The sequence below is a fragment of the Malassezia sympodialis genome, genomic scaffold (genome assembly GCF_000349305.1).
Source record: "Malassezia sympodialis ATCC 42132 genomic scaffold, msy_sf_9, whole genome shotgun sequence".
Lineage (NCBI taxonomy): Eukaryota > Fungi > Basidiomycota > Malasseziomycetes > Malasseziales > Malasseziaceae > Malassezia > Malassezia sympodialis.
In genome coordinates, this window is record NW_017387807.1 from 717,167 (window position 1) to 737,176 (window position 20,010).

At 50.8% G+C, this 20,010-nt stretch overlaps 9 protein-coding genes across 9 annotated transcripts; 4 read left to right on the plus strand and 5 right to left on the minus strand.

The window, feature by feature from the left end:
* Positions 1 to 891: 891 nt before the first annotated feature.
* On the minus strand, positions 892 to 3,671 carry MSY001_2126 (uncharacterized protein; the record flags this gene model as incomplete). Its single annotated transcript, XM_018883962.1, has 2 exons — positions 892 to 979; positions 1,021 to 3,671. 2 exons carry the CDS (start codon positions 3,669 to 3,671, stop codon positions 892 to 894), a joined length of 2,739 nt encoding a protein of 912 aa, XP_018740670.1.
* A 184-nt stretch (positions 3,672 to 3,855) lies between these two features.
* On the plus strand, positions 3,856 to 4,587 carry MSY001_2127 (uncharacterized protein; the record flags this gene model as incomplete). Its single annotated transcript, XM_018883963.1, has 1 exon — positions 3,856 to 4,587. The coding sequence occupies one exon, from the start codon at positions 3,856 to 3,858 to the stop codon at positions 4,585 to 4,587; it is 732 nt and encodes a 243-aa protein (XP_018740671.1).
* Positions 4,588 to 5,731: 1,144 nt separating this feature from the next.
* Positions 5,732 to 9,436, plus strand: MSY001_2128 (uncharacterized protein; the record flags this gene model as incomplete). Its single annotated transcript, XM_018883965.1, has 1 exon — positions 5,732 to 9,436. The coding sequence occupies one exon, from the start codon at positions 5,732 to 5,734 to the stop codon at positions 9,434 to 9,436; it is 3,705 nt and encodes a 1,234-aa protein (XP_018740672.1).
* A 341-nt stretch (positions 9,437 to 9,777) lies between these two features.
* Positions 9,778 to 10,299, minus strand: MSY001_2129 (uncharacterized protein; the record flags this gene model as incomplete). Its single annotated transcript, XM_018883966.1, has 2 exons — positions 9,778 to 9,854; positions 9,891 to 10,299. The coding sequence occupies 2 exons, from the start codon at positions 10,297 to 10,299 to the stop codon at positions 9,778 to 9,780; spliced, it is 486 nt and encodes a 161-aa protein (XP_018740673.1).
* Positions 10,300 to 11,064: 765 nt separating this feature from the next.
* Positions 11,065 to 11,687, plus strand: MSY001_2130 (uncharacterized protein; the record flags this gene model as incomplete). The annotated part of the gene is made up of 2 exons (XM_018883967.1): positions 11,065 to 11,490; positions 11,637 to 11,687. The coding sequence occupies 2 exons, from the start codon at positions 11,065 to 11,067 to the stop codon at positions 11,685 to 11,687; spliced, it is 477 nt and encodes a 158-aa protein (XP_018740674.1).
* A 132-nt stretch (positions 11,688 to 11,819) lies between these two features.
* OST1 (Oligosaccharyltransferase-like protein) lies at positions 11,820 to 12,719 on the minus strand (the record flags this gene model as incomplete). The annotated part of the gene is made up of 1 exon (XM_018883968.1): positions 11,820 to 12,719. One exon carries the CDS (start codon positions 12,717 to 12,719, stop codon positions 11,820 to 11,822), a length of 900 nt encoding a protein of 299 aa, XP_018740675.1.
* A 1,428-nt stretch (positions 12,720 to 14,147) lies between these two features.
* On the plus strand, positions 14,148 to 14,799 carry MSY001_2132 (uncharacterized protein; the record flags this gene model as incomplete). The annotated part of the gene is made up of 2 exons (XM_018883969.1): positions 14,148 to 14,411; positions 14,437 to 14,799. 2 exons carry the CDS (start codon positions 14,148 to 14,150, stop codon positions 14,797 to 14,799), a joined length of 627 nt encoding a protein of 208 aa, XP_018740676.1.
* A 1,102-nt stretch (positions 14,800 to 15,901) lies between these two features.
* On the minus strand, positions 15,902 to 17,309 carry MSY001_2133 (uncharacterized protein; the record flags this gene model as incomplete). The annotated part of the gene is made up of 2 exons (XM_018883970.1): positions 15,902 to 16,321; positions 16,551 to 17,309. The coding sequence occupies 2 exons, from the start codon at positions 17,307 to 17,309 to the stop codon at positions 15,902 to 15,904; spliced, it is 1,179 nt and encodes a 392-aa protein (XP_018740677.1).
* A 1,497-nt stretch (positions 17,310 to 18,806) lies between these two features.
* On the minus strand, positions 18,807 to 19,986 carry MSY001_2134 (uncharacterized protein; the record flags this gene model as incomplete). Its single annotated transcript, XM_018883971.1, is given in 2 exon segments — positions 18,807 to 19,736; positions 19,750 to 19,986. 2 exon segments carry the CDS (start codon positions 19,984 to 19,986, stop codon positions 18,807 to 18,809), a joined length of 1,167 nt encoding a protein of 388 aa, XP_018740678.1.
* Between the last annotated feature and the right edge of the window lie 24 nt (positions 19,987 to 20,010).

Below are 20,010 nucleotides of genomic sequence, written 5' to 3' on the forward strand. Positions count from 1 at the left end.
AGAAGCTGAACACGACGGTCCGCGTCATCTAGGAGGCGCAGCGGTTGCGCATCAATGCTGCGTAGTCGAAGGACCTCGCGCGCCAACACATCTGCTACACCCTTTAAATTGGACGGGATGTGCGAGCGGTCACCGCGAGGATACTGGAATCCAGGCTTCGGGCCCGGTGTCGACGGCGGCGGCGGCGCTCCATATCCACCTCCCGCTGGCGTTTGCGACCGTGGTGGCACACGCGCCTGTGGAGGTCCCGGCATGCTCTGTGGTGTCGGCGGCATACCCATGCCCTGTGACACTCCTCGAGACGGCATGCTAGGCATGCTCTGTCCAGCAAACTGGCTTGGCGGTCCGGTCACCTGCGCCCGCAGGGGCCGGCCAGGGGCGGATGGCGTCTGTGGCCGCATGTACGCTGTGCCATCAGGGCCCATTCGAGAAGGGTCCATGCCTCGATTCGCCATCGGAGGCTGTCCAATCCCAAGACCCGTCCGCGGCGACGGCGGCGGCGGCATTGTGCTAGGAGGCGGACCGTTCGGGGGTCCACGGGGCGGTGGCGGTACTGACGCCTGTGGCGGCGGCGCCATAGGCGCCTGGTTCGGGAAGGGGGCTGCGATGGCAGCTGCCGCGGCCGGAGCAGGAGAGCGCCTCGGCGGCATAACTGATGTGGGAACATCGTTCCAACCACCTTGGGCACGCTTGAGTGCAGGCGGTGGCGGCACAGACGCTGTCTCAGGGAGCACGTTGGCTGCGCCGGAGGGTGGTGCACTGATCATCGCCGGCGGCGGCGGCGGCGCCTGGATCGAATTGGCATTGTAGCCACTGTAAGCACCTGCACCAGCAGGATTATCGACTGGAGCGGCCGTATCATAATTGGGTGCATACGGCGACGGCGACGGCTCAGGCACAGCTGGCACAGTAGGAGCCGTACTCATTGGAGGAGCTGTGGGCACTGTCGGCACAGCAGGAATCGTCGGGAGAGTGGGCACTGTAGGCACTGTAGGCACTGTAGGCACGGTGGGTACCAACGGGGCCGTCGTTGTCTTGGGCGGGGGGTCGAGAGGCGCCATGCCGTACGTGGGCTGCGCGTAGGTGCTTTGTCCATAAGCATTCCCGCTGCTACCGGGCTGGGTGTACGCGCCTTGATCGTATGTGTACCCACTGGCCTCGCTGGCCCGCAGCAAGCGGTCGTGTGCCCACTCGGCGTTGCTTGTACCACCCAGCGGTACATAGTCCGCCGGTGTGAGAGCCACAAACTTGAGGGCAATGTCCACAAGGCCTTGTTCGGCCAGAACATTGACATACTCCAGGATATAGTCGTAGAGAGGGGCCAGCTTAAACTCCCTGTATGGCACAGTGCCGTCCTCATTCATGGGCGGTGGCTGTAGATCCTCATCTGTGTATTGCACAGCCTGCTGGAAGACAACCACCTTTTCCACGAACGTCTGAAGTGCCTCGGCGTGAGCAGAGTACTGTGAATCTTCTTCATGGCCCGCGCCCTGCCTCAGCGCAATCTCTTCCTCCTTCATCTCATCAATCCACATGCACATGACCTTTTCCAGACGACCAGCGGCCAAATAGCACAAAACCGCATTCTTGCGGTCATTGAGTGCCTCACGACCCATACCACTTTGCACTGACTGCAGGTAGCGGTTTTCCAAGCGTTGACCCAGCTGCTCAGCGAGGCCATGGAAGTCCTCAGGTTTTGCAAATGTGCACAGCACCACAAAGATCTCCTGCCACTCACTCAGATCCGCGTACAGTACCACATCCGACAGATCCTCCAAAATAATGCTTTGAAGAAGTCGCAGGTAAGGAAGGCGGGTGGCATGGCGCTTGAAGTAGGCACGCTGTGTCTTCACCAGCAGCTCATCGCCAGCACGCGTGGCAAGGACAAGGGCATCAGCAAAGCGATCTTGTGACACTAGCAAGGAAACAGCACTCTCAAAGTCACCCAGGATGAGCGCCTGTGTCACTAGACGGTCTGGGTCCTGCTCACCACCGGGATGCAAACGGAAAGGCTCCACTGGTGCCGGTGGCGGCGGTAGCTCACTCGGCATCTTATCGAAAAAGGCGGCAGGATCGCCGTGCTCGGTCGCTTCAGAAGCTTGCTCCGTGACGGGCATTTCCTGGGCCTCATCCTCCAGCAGTGAAGGACCTAGGGCGCTGACGGCATCCTGAATACGCGACGACACCAAAGACTTGCTGAAACCCAGAAGCTCAACGAGTTCATCACGAGATTCAGCTTGGAAGAGTGTCTGCAGTGCTTTCCAGTTAGCAATGTCCGCAGGTCTCGTGTCCGCATGGCTGCTCTGCGCTGCGCAGAACTCCTGCAAAGTGCCTTGGTCCAGAGCATCGCTTAGAGTTTGTGCACGTATCGCAATATGAGGCTCTGTACGAACGTTCATAATTTGGATCGGGAAGCTGCGACCACCGGGCACTGGCTTAGGAATACGCACCAGCTGACCACCAAATCCAAACGACACTGAAACTGGGCGCCGTAGCCACTTGGGCGCAGTCACCAAAGGCATACCGCCCGACGAAGGAGGTGGGGCGTTGCCAAGCGCATTGAAAAGGTCGTCTGGGTTCATGTTGGTCGTATCTGTCGGTGCATTCTGGTCATCCACGACGTTGGTGTCCTGCAGCGACTGTACCATAACATGACCATCAAAGCTGGCCGTAGCTAGCATGTTGGGGTTGCGTGGGTTCCATTGCACGTCAAATGCCCAGTTCGCTCGCGGAGGCATCTCCGCCACAATCTCATGCGACTGTGGGTTCCAGCAGAGCGTACGACTGTCCTTACCGCAGGACAGCAGTAGATTTTCATCTTGCTTGCACCATGACAGGCCCAAAACGCCCTGCTCGTGACCTTGCAGTACAGATTCAGGAGCACGCGAATTGCGCAGATCCCATAGCACAATGCCAGGGTTCATGTCATCTTCAGCAGCCGTGGCAATCCGTGTAGGGCTTAGCGGATGCCAGGCGAGAGAGCTGATATTGCGTGCAGAACCACCAGCTGTACTCATAGGCCCGCCTGCAGTCATGTTACGTAGAACAGCAATCTCGCGCTTGTGGCGAAGGTCCCACACAGTAGTGCACCCATTTGTGGACGCAGTAGCGAGAACATATGGCACTTGGCCATTCCAAGCCAAGCTGGAAATTTCATCCAAATGCTGCGATCGAGAGCCCGGCGTGTACGGTTTGCCTGGCGACTTGAGGTCCCACACATAGATCTCCGCGTTCACCGAGCCAGTCGCAATAAGGTTAGGCTGCGGCTGGTTGAACGAGAGGCCTCGGACGGTGCCCTTGTGCATAGTGTTGCGAAGGACCTGGGATTGTGGGGCCGTAGCAGGGTTTAACATCATGCCGACATCCCACACACCAACCTCGCCATTCTCCAGACCAGCGGCAAGCAAACCGAAAGGCTTGTCTTTGTGAGCAAATCCCCATCCTAGACGGTTAAAACGCGCACTGGTTCCAATGGATGAAACAACCGAGGGAGTCACCTCCGTCGTGGTGTCATCCGGGGCAGACAAGTGCCAGAGTTCTAAAACGCTGTCATTGTTGAAACTCTCATCCAGAGCGCCAGCAACTGTTCCCGTGGCCATCATAGGTCCACCCGCCTGTGCATTGGCAGGGGACCAGGCAAATGCCGCAGTACGCGGCAGGTATGCCTTCATGCTTCACGATGCGATCAACGGTGAAGAATCGGCAAATTCGCACTTGTATCGTGGAACGCGACTTCAACTGCCGCCCCGCCCCGACCTTGCACCTAAGCAGAACAGTGTGCTGGCACGCACACGTGGACCCACGTGGCAAATCCAGGGAACTTCACCCTGCGACGCACCATTTGGACGTGGCAGCATGGCTGCGCGTAGGGACGAGAACTACGTAGACGGCGCTGAGTTTGATGATTCTGACGAACTCATTGAGGAAAATTCTGATGACTCGGATGAGTTCCACGCGCTGCCATCTCTCGCGCATTCATCCGTCAAGTCCACTTTGACGTTGGGGTCTAAGCGCAAGGCAGGCGAGGCGCACGACGACGCAGCCGCCTCTGGAAGTGCCTCGCGAACCGAAAAGAGAAAACAATCGCAGAAAAATGCTGGATACAGTTGGGAAGCTGCGTACCAACGCTCATGGGACCATGTACAAGAAGATGAAAGCGGAAATTTGGAGAGCGCTGTTCGACAAATGTTGGAGGTCAGTAAACGCAAGCGCAGTCTCCGTGATAGCGCACCTGTACAGCGCGGTATCATTCGACACCTAGTTCTTGTTTTAGATCTGAGTGAGGATATGATGGACCGGGACTTGCGGCCAACTCGGTATGTGCCTCTGCGCAAACTGACGAGTAGCTTCGACTTGACGCTCCAGCTATGTCGACAGTTTGTGTCCGACTATTTTGACCAAAATCCTATCGGACAGCTGGCCATTGTTTGTGCTCGTGATGGACTTGCCGAGAGGCTCTCCTTGATGGGCGGGAACACGTTCGATCATGGTGCCGTTCTTGCTAGCAAACGCAAACTCGAACCTCGAGGTGAACCTAGCCTCCAAAACGCCCTTGAAATGGCCCGCAACTGCCTCTCGTATGTGTGAATCGCTAATCTCAGTCACCTTCCCATTTCAAATACACGCGAAATTTTATATATATCTGCATCGCTCACAAGCGTTGATCCTGGCAACATATACCAAACAATTCAGAGCTTGGTGGATGACCATATTCAGGTATCTGTGATCTCTTTAGCAGCGGAAATGCATGTGCTGTGTAACCTGTGTCAGCGGACAGGAGGTGACTTTCATGTTGCCTTAAATGAAGATCATTACAAAGAGTTGCTCTTGAAACATGTTCCTCCTCGTGTGATTGTCCAAGACTCTTCAACTAACCAAAACGACAATGGTGATCTTTTGGTAATGGGATTTCCTCGGAGACTTCCTTTCAATGCGCCTTCTTCATTATGTGCGTGTCACGGGCGTGCCATTGCTAGTCAAGCTTCTAAGGCTGATTCCATGGCGCCTTCCAATGGCTACATCTGTCCACGATGCTCCTCTCGAATTTGTCAAGTGCCTACAGATTGCCCTACCTGTGGCATCACTATTATCATGAGTACACATTTGGCAAGAAGCTATCATCATTTATTCCCCGTGCCCAATTACGAGCCGTTGCCCTGGAGCGAGTATGTACAAATTGGGGGGGTCACTAACCACTAGCGTCACTGAAAGCTCACCTCTAAGCTGTTTTGCATGTGCTTTGCCTTTTCCTACTATGCCCGACAATGCTTCTTTACAGTCGGATTCCCTTGATCCAACACTGGCACCGTCAGCCCGGTATCAATGTCCAAAGTGCCGACAACATTTCTGCCTAGAATGCGATGCATTTGTTCAGGAAGAGCTACACACATGCCCGGGCTGTACTTGACTATATTGTACTACTAGACATCCCATGTCGCTACCCTTCTGTCACTATTCGTGCGCTAAGGCACCTGCACGTCGCCTCCTGTCCGTCGTTCGAGTATCTCTTATTCGTCCAGTCGTGAAATTAGATAATCTTGTGTCGTGGAGGCTATAGATATTCAGCTTTCGCTGTGTGCACCGCCTTCTTCCCTACGTGCATATAGAGGTGCACGCCCAGTCTTGCAGGTCTGCCTTTACCAGTCCTGGTATCTCTGTTGGCTAGTTGTTCTTTTTCATACTTCTGACATTATCGAAGGATAGTGTTTGAAGTGTGTTAGTCTGACCGAGCATGGCATCAACATCTGGCAATCAATATGAGCAAGTCTACGATCGAACATTCGATTCGAACCACGAAGACTTCGCGGATGCTTCTACCCAAGATGCTTTAAATGGTGCCGTGAACTCCCCTAATGTATATTCAGAGAACATGCTTCAGGACCCTGCTCCTGCCTTGGATAATGTCGTTCCTGGATATGGACAAGGAGCCCCCGTCGTCATTGGTGAAGCGGTCACGTCACAACCGAATTCATCAAGTATTCCTTCTTCCAATCCACTACAAACTCGGAACCAGGTACGATTTAGCACAGAAGAAGACCGGCAACCGCGTGCTACTCGTATCCGAGTGCGCCCAGAGGGCCATGGCCCCACTATCACTGTGTCGCAGCCTCATCACGTTCCCACTTCAGGTGCCGTTGTATCCCCCATAATGGAAACAGCACATGATTCTAAAGGGCTATTTCGTCCGAATAAACCTGGTCGCATTAACCTTGAAGGGCTTCAACCTACTGTGGCTGAGGAACATGTGGTGCACGTGGACCCCTCGACTGGCTCGCCGGGGCGAACAGGCGCCGTGAATGTGGATGGTGCTGATATGGGAAGACTTGCTTCATTGGCTCATGAACTAGATGAACAAGGAAGTGAAGCTGTATCTGAAGAGCCACCCCCAGGGCAAGCTATTATTCGTGAAGAAGCCTTTCTCCCAGGGCTTGACACGTTGCCCCAAAACGAACATCCCAATTTTGCATTAAGCAATAGTGACGGACAGATTACGCCTGGTGCAACAACAGACAGCAGCGCTGACCCAATGGAATCGATGGATCATGTTGACCTGATTGAAGGCGAGACAGATGGCATGCCGTCAAAGCTCCCAAGGTCCATGCGCCGCAAAGTGAGCGACAGCTCATTGAAAGGCTGGCAAAAGATCAAGAAGCTGATGGGCACATTTCATCCTGAGGAGAATACCGAGGATATGGCGGAAAAGGGACTCTTTAGCGAGAATGCCACCAACATGAAGAGTGTGCCTGTTAAGACATCTTCGGGCATTCGTGGCATTGGAGGTCGAAAACGACCTGACCCTGTGGAGCGTCAAGCAGCTCGATTGGTGAAGACACATAAGCTGCTGAGTGGTGCACCAGCCTCTGACACAAGTGATGACGACTTACCCAACCTTCCTGGCATGAACCGAGCACATCTACCTGATTCCGAGGCATCAACTCCTGACGCCCTCGACACGATGCAGCACCTTGATGCACGACCTGCCGCTTCAGGAGGTGTGCTGGGGCAGCTTTTGAAATTGTACGAGCAACAGCGTGAGGCAGATTCACAGTCGGAAGATGGTACATCTGTGGTGGCTGGAGAGCAAGGAAATAAACCTGAGGAAATTGGTGGTGGATTGAACTTGATGGGCGACAAAGTAGTCGATGCCTTTGGAAATGAAGCCCATCTTTCTGAAGTTGATCCGGACTTGCTCAGGAAGGCTTCAGAAAAGCCACGTCTGGCAGGACCCCAGACCGGACAGTCTGCATCCCGTCGTATGTCGATGGCTAGTACTGGTTTGATCAACTTGGCGAATCAAAACCTATCGCAGGTGGGAAACAATCTTGGACGTGTGGGTAACCGCAGCAAAGCGGTAGTCAACACTGTTGCCACTGATGTCGGCATTGATGTAATGGATGAGCGACCAAAAGCTGCTCGCTCTGCTGCTGGCACAATTGGTGCGTTGATTGCTACGACAGGGAATCTCGTTGGTGCTGTGAGCCCATTGCATGCCCAGTTGGGACCGAACCCAAACCGACCGGGCTATACATTGGACCGTTATCTTCTCCCTGAAATGGATGAGAAAACATTGCGCCGTACAGCTAAGATCGTGGCTGAAGCAGCACCAGTGCCCAAAAAACTGAAAGTACCGCAGACGCCAGGTGGGCATCCACTTCTCACTCCTAACACTTTGGCTCGCGTCAGTCAAAGTGACCCTAATTTTAACCCATACTTTGGCAAGGCATCAGACGCAAGGTCAACGGCAGGTCAATCACAGATCTCCTCTAAGCGAGCTGCTGATTTTGCAAAGCAATCTGGCGCTACTATATCTCATGCAGGAAAACAACTGCTCCATCTTAAGCGACCACCTACATCTGCGTCTGAGGATGGCGCCGACTACTTTACAAGAATGAACCCTGAGGAAGTGGCCAAGAAAGAATGGCAGCGGAAGCTTCGTCGTCGCAAGGCGAAAAGCAAAAAACAAGAAATTTTCATTACTATGCATGTGGCGGCCATTCTTAAACGTCAGGAATTTCTTCTGAAGTTGTCTCGTGCACTCATGATGTTCGGTGCACCGACACATCGCATCGAAGTTCAAATCCAGCAGACTGCCAATGTTCTGGAAATTAATTGCCGGTGTGTTTACTTCCCTGGCCTCATGCTCTTGTCATTCGGTGATGAGAACACGCATACATCAGAGACTAAAATTATCAAGCAAGGCAGTGTTGTTGATTTGACAAAACTTACTGATATGCATACCATTTATTGGAATGTCGTGCACGATAAGATTGGAGTGGAACAAGCATCCAGGCAGCTTGATGCGCTAATGCGACGCAAGCCTCTTATGCGCAAGTGGCAGCATGTACTTGTGGGTGGATTGGCATCTTCGTTCATTACAGTGGGTACATGGGCATTCCAAGGTTCTCTTCTCGACGCTTTCGCCGCTTTTGCTCTTGGCGCTTTCATGTGCTTTTGGCAGCTTACCATCACGTCAGAAGTCTACTCGAATGTGTTCGAAATTGTTTTTGCCACAATAAACTCATTTATCGCAATGGCTCTCCATCGAATTGGGGCCATACACACCATAAACTGGGACGCAAACAGACAACAATGGACCAATAATGTGGAATATGGAAGGTATTTCTGCTACCAGTCCGTGATTGCTGGCTCTATTGTACTGATTCTTCCTGGTTTTATTGTGCTTACGGGTGCCTTGGAGCTCCAGTCTAAGAGCATTGTGGCAGGCTCTGTCCGTTTGGTCTATGCTATTATTTATTCAGTCATGCTGGGTCTGGGCATTATGATTGGTGCGCTACCGTTGGTACAGTCAGGCGACGCCACCGTGGACAGCACTACGTGTGGTGCCCGAACCTTCCCACAATTTGCCCACTGGTATAATACACCACCAGGAGGTATAGCGCTTTCGTCACCGGACAGTGACGGGCACTTATACCGCTCACTTGCTTGGGCGTTCCTTACTGTACCAGGCTACGCTGCTCTTTTGTCTTTGAGGAACCAGGCAAAAGTGGTTCGGAAAGAATTCCCCGTCATGGTATTTATCGCTGTTTGTGGTTGGGTGGTCAGCAATTTCGCTGTCTTTGCCAACGTGCCATCTGCGTTGCAAAGTCACACATACCTTTTCTCTGCCATGGGATCGTTCACAGTGGGCACTTTGGCTAACATCTACGGCCGCATTTTTGATGGACGCAGCTTTGTTGTTGCCGTTCCTGGTATTCTTTTCCAGCTGCCCACTGGTATGTCTGGACAAGTCACGTTGTACAGCTTTGCGAACCTGAAAACCAACGACTCTTCAGCGGTAGTAACGCAAGGTTTTCAGATTGGTGCTACATTGCTCAATGTATCATTGGGTATTGCGATTGGTCTATTTGCGTCATCACTATTGATGTTTATGCTAGGAGGTCGCAAAGTTCGTGTCGGTGGAATGTTCTCTTTCTAAATAAACCGTCCATAAGATGTACTACATACGATCTTGTTTACGAAACACTGTAGCTTCGTTTTCCGCCCATACACACGTCGCATGATTTATAATCAGCACAGTAGACCGCTCTCTATACATCTCCCAAGTGCAACGGGCCCATTAGCATGGCTGGAATAGCCCCTCCATAGTCTAAGTCTTTCATCTACTTGACCAAAAGTGTACTAGATGGGAGAAACCCTATGACTATCAATAGTACATCTAATGATGATCACTATCCACCTTCTGGTAGCGAATACCACTGCAACGTAAGAAATATAAAGCATACCAATACGGGCAGCCCTTTGGTCCAGGCTTATCCTTCATTTGTTAGTCAAGCTTTTCAGAAATTGACTCACCAGGTTGATGTATACGCGGGGGTGTCCCAAAGGGCCATCTCCTAACGATGTCAGAATATCTAAGCGCTAACACGTACCGCCATCACATGAAACAACACGCTGGGTCGTCATTTGAATAGGGTGGTTGCTGATAAGTTCCATGGCAGAGAGCGGCTGAGGTTGGAAGCGGTAGTCCGTCTGTTCAAAGCGAGGGCCCTTCATGGCCTCCGATTTAGGTCGCTGTGACTCGCTCCAAGTCTCAGGGAAGTTAGGGGATTGCTCGAGGCCATACTCAACCAGACCTGGCGGGTTAGTCGCCTTAGCAATCGGAGTTTGGACCTGAGCGCTAATGCCATGACCATCAGTGCGAGGACGGACAAAGTCGCCCTGGGCTACACTGGGGGCAGCCTCCTGTTTGGTCGGAAGAGATTTAAACAAAGAGGCGGATGTGCAAATAGTGCGCGAAGCAGAAATGTGATTGCGCAGCGCACGAGTAGGCGCCAACATGACTCGGCTGAGCATCGTTCTCAGCGGGGGCCACAAATGCACGGGAGAAAGACTAGCGCGGCGCACCGAGGCGTGCCGACTAGGTCACGTGATCTTGACTGATTTTGGCGATGCTTGCATGCTCTGACACACCGACCGCAGCTTGTCTGATAGCCGTGGGCTTTCTGGGCGCGAATACTGAGGTGGGACCTGAGCGCATTTATTCAATTATGATGCTTCCTCCGAAGAAAACTAGCAAGAACTGGGAAGAGCGCCAGCGCCAACGCATGAAAATGCTCAGCATTAAAACGCGCGAGCGTGAAATGAAACAAGCAAAAGAGGATGAAATTAACCGTAAACGGGAAGTTCGCCGTGAGCGCGAACAAAAAGCAGCCGAAAAAGAGCGCCTTGAGGTTATGGCTGCTAAGGTGAGTATATGGCACGATTTCCTCTGACATCTCAGATGAGCCGGAAAAAGGCCTTGCGTCAAGCTCGACGAATGGGTCGCACAAAGAAAGTGGCCCATTGAACTGTCACTCACATGCTATTTTCACAATTGTAAAATTAGAATCAATAGTATTTTAAATGCCTACTTTGGCCGAATACATGGACCAAGACACGACGAGATAAACAGTTTCGGAACATCACAACTAACGGGATTTAAATGAAGCAGCGATGCACGCTGGATATATCTTGGTCTGTTCATGGACCCTTTTGGAAGGCGCTTTCTTCTGTAGACAATCTGTGTGATACAGACAATGTACCTCCACTATTTAACCCGCAACCATGTCAGGCAGATTGGCAGGGACTTCTAGTTCCAAAGTGCTAGATGCAGATGCTCCGTATTTAGTAGAATCATATCAGAACAGTGAATCAAGTGGCTCTCTGAAACAAAATCTTCCGATATACACATACTCAAGCGATCCTCAAACGCCTGGTCAGCCCCGATCATGGGAAGATGCTGCGCGAGCAAAGTCTAAACCCATCTCTGGGCCCAAGCCTGGTATGCCCGGCCATGTATATATCGACATGGACAATAACGATGTAATTGCAGGAGTTCAAGGAGGATTCACGAACTCTCCCACTCCGTTAAACACGTCAATCACAGGTTATGCGACAAGTTTAGGCTGGGAATTGAGTAAGCAATGCGCACTAGCATATATATTTCCCCCGTTTACTAGCGTGTTCCTCCTCATTTTTGAGACCCAAAACGTAAGTGAAGAATGCTGATCTCTAGGATCTTGTGCGCTTTCATGCCTACCAAACAGGGATAGGTGGTGCAGTCATTCTTGTGTTATCATGGCTTTTCAATATTTTCTTCGGCCATGGGGGCAAGATTATATGGCGCATATTCCTAGTTATGTCATGGTACTGTGCATATCTTGCACATCAGTCGGCAACGTCATTAGAGCGCACGCCATTTCTTCCTATGCTAGGACATTATGCGGTCTCATACGTCGGCGATGAGTAGGGTAGGATCAGACTACCTACATGTCACTTAATGTAGCTACGGAAAACTCACCTTCATCGAAAAAGGTTACTTAAAGCTTGCTTTGCTTTCGGAGCAGGGCCGAAACAAAATAGATTGTCAATGCTGCAATGCTCACAGCAAACACTTTACGCATATGTGCCAGCCATGGCAGCGTATATTCAATATAGACCATTTTGCTTTCGCGGAAAGTGCACTTAGTGCGCTTCAATACAAAGGTCGGACGGCCAATAGTGTCAAGGTAGGTAGGGAAAATTTCCTCGGTGAGCGAATCCACACTAAAAGGCAAAGTGATATCAATATCCCTGGCTCCTTCGGGCAACACAATGCGCAACGTGGCCTCATCGACTGCAACCGCTTTTGGAGAAAGGAGGAATGGAACCGCAACACGAATGCGCCATGGCTTCAGAGGATTGACACGCGCGCGACCATTTGTACTCATAGGTTGGTTCCAGCCAACGGTGAAAGTGTAGTTCCATCCACCTAGAATAGGGAATCGAGGGGTCAATTCTAGTCGACGTAATGAGCCCGCCACACTCGGTGTGGCAGCTAAACGTGATGTTGACACATTACCAACTGCATCCACAAAATAAACGTCCTTTGAGTCGGCAGGAAGCATGATTGGCAGACTGAGGATTTGCGACATCCGTTCAGAAAGTGGTGAGGAGTAAAGATTGAGCATATTCTGAGCACGGTTGAAGTGACCTTTGAGCTTTGGGCCGTCATTCCGTACCCAAATATGGTCCTCAGTCGCAAGGTTGTCACCCCAGTGGCTGATTTGAACTTGACGATCATAGTCAACATAGGTAATCACAGGTTTGGAGTACAAGTAATGTACAGAGCCTTGTGGAATAGCGGCAGATTTTCCGTTGTACACGGCAAGATCTTGGTAAGGTCCAAACGTGATCTTATTTTGCGACTTGGTCGTTTTCACGGGAGCCGTAACGTTCATGATAGAGTCCGATGTGTGAACGATGACTGATGCCTCTTTAGTTACGTACGCTGTGCGGGGCATGACGTCACCCTTCCAGAGAAGTAGTTGACGCTCGCTTTGTTGGATACTGCGAGGGAAAGGCTCTGACTGATGAACGGTGGCTCCATGGATCACGAATTTCACATTTTTTTCGTCGACAACATATCTCACTGGAACATTCACTTCATAGTGAATCGTATCGTCATCCACAGGGCCCAGGTACAAGATCTCAAGTTCGTGGTTGCTAGTTTCCCCTCCGCCTGCATGTAGGTATGCACGCAGAGAAGACAGAAGGTCATTTTCAGCTTTACTTAAATAGAGGTCGTAATTAATAGACTCTTGACCGGCTTTCACGGAAGGTGTGGCAGTAATGTCGATTTCAAAATGTGCGGCAGCACCACCAAGATTTAATGTCTTCGTGTACTGAGACTGAGTCCAAAAATTTCCTTCTGCGCAGCATACAGATATTGGGAGAAAGGAAAGTAAAACTGTGATACATAGGTAGAATATAGGTACAGCCGAGCAGATAGAGAACACCCTCATCTTGTGAGCCGGCGGGTTAACGCGTCGCACGGAAGGCCAGCGACGTAGCGTCCGTGCCTCCATAGGGGATATAAGCAATTAAATTACAACGGCGGTGATCGATCAGCTCGATTCTCTCGCATCTTGCACAGCACCGTTCTGGCCGTACTGCAGAAACATGGTCAAACCAACTTCGAGTGAACCCAAAGGAGACAACACACGGAAGGTCCAGGAAAGTGATGGGAAGAAAAAGAATGTGCCAGGTCTTGGTGCTTTGGATGAAGACGATGAGTTTGAGGAGTTTGAGACGGAAGGTCAGTGAGCCAGTCATCATTTCCTGCTAACATGATAGATTGGCCTGAGAATAACAATATGATACCAGGAGCTTCGAATAATGCAGCTGGATCTAATGCTGCTTCTGTTGTACTTGATATGAGTGGCTCAACCCGTTCGGGTGGTGATCACCTTTGGGAAGACAATTGGGACGATGACGATATTGAAGACGACTTTAGTGTGGCTCTTCGGTAAGTATCGGGAAATCGTTACTTAGTAGTCAAAGAGCATGATATTGACAATCGCAGATCCGAACTCGAAAAGACGAACGATGCCGCCACAGCCTCTTCGTAAATAGGCGCATGAGCACAATTACTATCTCGCCTAAGGAATTTTACATGCGTTTGAGGACATTATTTATCTCTATATATCCATTAGAGTTCCGCATATGACCATCTAGATTCTTCATCCCGCAATCCGTGCCAGCTTAAGGGACACATGGCCACGACCCCACAAACCGGGGGCCCTTCCATCACCATCGTCACGTGATATGAAGTGTGGGCGCAACATTGCGATCACGGGTCGCCACCTTGGCAGTTGAAGTAGACATTCATGAGCTCTACCGAGATTGATCAGGAGCGTGAATTCTCGCACTATGGGACGGATGATGCTCCTAACAACAATGGAATACAGGATAATTCTGAAGACTCTGAGATTGTTGCCATGAAGCAGCGTGTTGCAGAGATGGAGGCAGAGGCTGCCAAGCTTCGCGAGATGAATGAAGCAGCAGAGCGCGAAATCGAGGGAGCAGGAGCGGTTCATCCGACGGAAGAAGAGAGAATGAAAACGGATGCACGCAGTATATATGTTGGAAACGTAAGTTTTACTTCGTAACATACAGGTCGACTATGGTGCGACGCCAGAAGAAATCCAGCAACACTTCCAGAGCTGCGGTACGATCCACCGTGTTACGATTTTGTGTGATAAATTTACCGGCCATCCAAAAGGCTTTGCTTATGTCGAATTTGCTGACCCTTCCTTCGTCGAGAATGCCATGGTACTGAATGAAAGTCTATTTCGAGGGCGTCTTCTCAAGGTACGTGAACTACTTATTTATAACCAGGTTACTCCCAAACGGACGAATGTTCCCGGCGTAGGTATGCGTGGCCGCGGCCGTGGCCGTGGCTTCCGAGGGGGATTCCGTGGCTACCGTGGAGGTTTCCGTGGTCGTGGTTCCTGGCGCGGTCGTGGTCGGGGATGGTAAATAATCGATTCCGCCTGCAGCAACACTGAGACGACATTGGGTCAGAAACTCAGCGTATAGAATCGAAAAGTCGACGCAAGTCTTGCGCCGCTAGAACTAATGTATGATGTACGCATAGCATCATTCTGAAAAGGGCCAGAGTGTAGAGCGCGCAAAGCTGGACAGAAAGCTCGGAACTTCCGGTAGACGCGTTTGAGATAAAATAGTGCCAAAATAATTGGGCCATATAGTGAAATAATTGATAGACATAGAGCCTGCCTTAGGATTCAGTGTCGATTTTAGATCAGCTGCAATCCTTTGAACTTGAGAATGAGCATACGAATTGGATGATGTCTGACCGGACTCTTCACGCGCTGGATCTTCAGTTGAATTTGAGGAGACGGGCTGTTCTGTTCCCAACGACTCTTTTTGATCAAGCAGCCATTTCAGTTCCGCAGGCAACGATTCACTCTCATTGAACCAGCCTCTCTTCTCAGCCAGTGCCCAGAGAATTTGAACAGAGTGAACAAGAAAGAGATACTCCTCTGACATACTACCACTTCGAGGGGGCGAGAGCGAGGACGGAGGGGCTTCTCCCAATAAAGCGACATCACCATCAGCATCTGCTTGCATCTGCTTCGTAAGGGCTTGAACCTGGAGACGAAGTGCTTTAATTTCTTCCTCAGTTTTATCTCGCTCATGGGCACGGCTACGACTCCCACGATATGACTCTCCCAAAATAATGAGAGCAGCCACAAGAAACAAAAACCCTTCAGAAATAGCATTAGCTCCATTGCTTATGGCCTTTGCATCATTCAGTGGCCTGATTTTAACGTGCTCGCTGTTTCCTGGAAGCAAGTTCATTCGCAAACGCGACTCGGTTCGATGTAGGAACTGGGCCAATGAGATACACATCTTTTTGAAGGCATCATGCTGAGCGGCTTGGCTTTTTATCTGTGTGGCAATAGGCTTGGCAATCGTGCGGATCGCCAATGACACAATTTTGACACTTGCCATGATGTGGTTGGAGTACGTCGGCAGTGGCGCAGCTCGCTTGAACCGACCGCCTCCACACAGATGCACACGACTGTGCAAAGCCAGGCTACCTAGAACTACTAACAGTCTAGCCAGACCACTGGATCGAGTTTAGATCAATTCCCTCTTGAACCATTTCCCACAATGGACTCATTTCGCGCAGACGCTGAACAACTGCGACAATTTTGTCGCATACAAAGTCAATCTCCTCATCCGTAGTGAAACGGCCAATACCAAAACGTAGACTCGAGTGGGCATTGGCATCGTCCAGACCAAGTGCACGAAGCACATAGGAAGGTTCAAGTGAGGCTGAGGTACATGCAGATCCAGAAGAAAGGCAAATGTCGCGGAGCGCCATCAGCAAGGACTCGCCCTCGATATATTGAAATGTCAAGTTTGTGCAACCAGGATAGCCATCAGGATCACCATTCAGGAGTACCATTTCAACGCGCGACATAATATTGTCCTTAAGACGCTTTGATAACCTGGAAACATGGGCATGATCATACTGCAATGGTTAGTAAAGTTCAAGCAAAGCGGGCCAGATGTCTCAAGTTCCCTGCAGTAGCTGGTCCACACACATGAAATGTTCGTGAAAAGCACCTGTACCATAGACAATAGCGTGGCGATGTCGCTATCCCAGCGCCATAAATCAATCAGTAGCAGGTGTAGCATGCAAAGTTGGACCATATGCCGGTATCATCTTCGACACGGCCCGCGAAAAGTCGAATACGTACCGCCATTTCCTTCTTGGCAAGGCGAGCAGCCTCACCAAATCCAACCACAAGCGGGGTGGGGAGTGTACCACTACGCAGACCACGTTCCTGACCACCACCGCTGATCAAAGCCTCCAATCGAACACGAGGACGGCGACGAATAAAGGCAGCGCCAATACCTTTGGGACCGTAGAGCTTGTGGCTCGACATACTCATCAAGTCAATGTTCGCCTCATTCACGTCAATCGGAATCTTTCCAAGAGCCTGCGCAGCATCGGTGTGGAAAAATGGTTTTGGCATACCACGTCCCAATTGCTTGGACAGATCAGCGCCATATGTCTTTAAAAGTTCTCCAATTTCCTTAATAGGTTGGATAACACCAATTTCATTGTTCACTGTCATGATAGACACAATGCTGGTAGTCGGGCGCAATTCCTTCTTCAAGAGATCAAGATCGATTTGGCCGTTAGACTGAACAGGGAGGTAAGTAACTTCGAAGCCATTTTCTTGAAGATAACGGCACGAGTCAAGGACGCATTTATGCTCAGTCTGAGTTGTAATAATATGGTTCTTCTTAGCCTTATAGAAATTTGCCACACCCTTGAGAATCATGTTGTTGCTTTCAGTAGCACCGGAAGTGAAAATAACTTCCTTTGGATCACTGTTTATAAGACTAGCAATGTTACCCCTAGCCACATCTGTGGCAGCCTCCGTTTCCCAGCCGTACGCATGTGTACGGGAGTGAGGGTTACCGTATTGGTCCACAAAGAAGGGCATCATTGCGTCCAAAACACGCGGATCCACAGGAGTAGTAGACTGTGCGTCGAGGTAGATTGGACGATTTGCCCCTCTTGAGCTGCTGGTCTCCTCTGTTGCTCGCTGGAACAAGTCATGGCTTGAAAGTGTGGCATCACCCAAGTCGTGTGGGATAGGAGACGCGGAAGTGGCCAACTTTGAGCAAGTCACAGGAGTGAGGCGGTAATTTCGAATACACCCTGCAGCTTGGAAGGGTGTATAACGTTGAAATACTGGTATTGTAGTGTTGATACCTTTGCGGAGCGCAGCCACAATCATGATGCTGGCACTGAAAGATCGACGAGATGCATTGATGTCACTGAACTATCTATCGGCCGAGACACTGTCTGTGCACGTCCACCAAGTGGGCCAGACAGCTCGTGACCTACCTTATTGCCAATGGGAGAAGATCTACGTACTAAAAAATCTCTGATTCATCCAAGGGTGCAGGATCCTCAGCCTGGAATTAGCTCCATAATTTGACATACCTCTACAGCATCTGGAAGTTCAAAACCTTCTTCGGTTTGATACAGCACGCTTTGTATTTGTTTGAGCAGATCCGCCTCTGATGCATAACTGGGATCCATCAGCTCTTCGCCATCCTCCGTAGGCCGTATAACCTCCGCCAGGCGTTCCTGTACAATCACTTCAACGTCGCGGAGCTTGGCAAAGTAGAAATCACGCTCCCGCTCCAGGCTGTCTACGCTCACCTTCATTTCGTCAATTTCTGTCGTCAATTGATTCAACATTTCATTAGACACGGCAGGAGCACGCGCCGCCCCACGTGCAGCAACAGACATACGACGAGCGGGACCTGTCGAAGAGGGAGCGCGTGCTGGTTGTGCAGAAGATGGGGGCCGCGCCCCGGTTGCGGATGGACGGGGACCCGCATTGGATGGCCGTGGCCCAACATTGGACGGCCGAGGTGCGGCACTCTGACGCGGACGAGCACCAGCACTGGACACAGGTCTTCGCCCAGGTGTAGTTCTTCCTGACGAGGGTGCTAGTGCGCGACGGCCTTCGGCATCATAAGAACCTTCACCGGTATAGTGCATATCCCAAAACTTTTTAATCCACTGCAAAAACTCCAAGTTATCCTGCATCTTGCAGCGCACAAGACGGTCCACGGGGATCGGCTTGTCGATGCGATTCTTAATGAATACATTCTGGAGCACCTTGAAGTTCGCTAGTGATTCATAGTCATGACGAGCAGCGAAATTGATTCGCGACATGGGCACATTGCCTATGGTTAATTACGCCAGCAAGTACCTACCATAAATAGTATCAATTATTTGAGCATATGCGGCACCAGTACCACATTGCTCTACTTTGGTATAATTCAGGGCAAGGAGTTCGTTGAGCCAACTTAGCAGCTCAGTACGCGATGCTGACATGCTTGCTGACTCTGGGACAACCAACACAAGTGTCAGGCGGGGCACGCGGCATTCGGTGCAGGGTCACATGTGACGACACGTGACGTGACTAAGGGACGCTATAGAGCCAGATAGGCGTGGAGCGCGTATTAGTATTACTGCCATAGATGGCGGTGGTTTCGGTGCCTCCGTACGCCAGCAAGGGTTTAAATGGATGCCATGCCAGCGTGTTAATAGTAGCAGTCACTTGGATTTGATGCACAATTCTTTCGGATGCGGTCGACATCTGTAATGAGTCATAGCAAGCACTTACCAAACTGATTTCTGTGTCCTCCCCACCCGCAGCAAGCCATTCTCCGTCGCTAGAGAAATCAATGCTTCGCGATGGGAACTTGAAAGAGGAGAATATGTGACGCGATGTCCAGTCAAAGGCATCCCATAGGTTGATCGTGCTGTCTGCAGCTGCAGTCGCCACGAGTCGACCGCTGCGATCCCACTTGATGCAGAATATAGCAGCGGGATGCGTAGGTCGGACAAGATCGCGAGTCCAATTTGGATGCAAATCCCATGGACAATGCTCCTTCGGGTCAGATATCAATGAAGCAGGGGTATCGGGTGTCCTCAGGAAACTGATATTTCCACTTCCCATGGGAAGAAGCAGCATTGATCCATCGGGTGACCATGCGAGTTCATTGATCTTTGGTGAGTATAAGATACATACTTCTTCACGATCGACAGTCCCATTTTTAATCGTGTGCAAAAAAACACCACGGTCTCCATCCAACAAGCTAACATTTTCATTTTTATCACCGACAGCAATCACGCAGCCATCCGGATGATAGGCTAGGTTGATATTAGCACCAGGTGTCGTGATAGTACTCGTTGACTTTTTTGTGCGGAGATCCCATAGCCGAACTGTCTTATCCAGCGCCCCTGTAGCGATAAAATTGGGATTCGTTGGGTGACCAGCAATGGCCGAAATTTGATCCGCATGGCCAGTCAGTTCAGTTGAAGCAGAGACATCCATCTTAAGTAAGCTCTTTCATACATACAGTCCGCTCAGGGTGCCAAATACGCGCTATTTTATCGTGGCCACAACTGATAAGAGCATCACCCGTCGCATTCCACGTCAATGCACGCGTTCCAACTGTGTGGCCTCTCCGTAGTTCCTTCATTGCTGGATGCGAGCCAAAAGAAGGATAATGCATCCCCCTTCTCGTGAAGAATGATGCATCAGAGAGTGCATCTTCGAGCTGCCCGACGGTGCGATGTTCGTCGAGGACCGTCATCGTTGTGGAATAGAGAGTGATGCG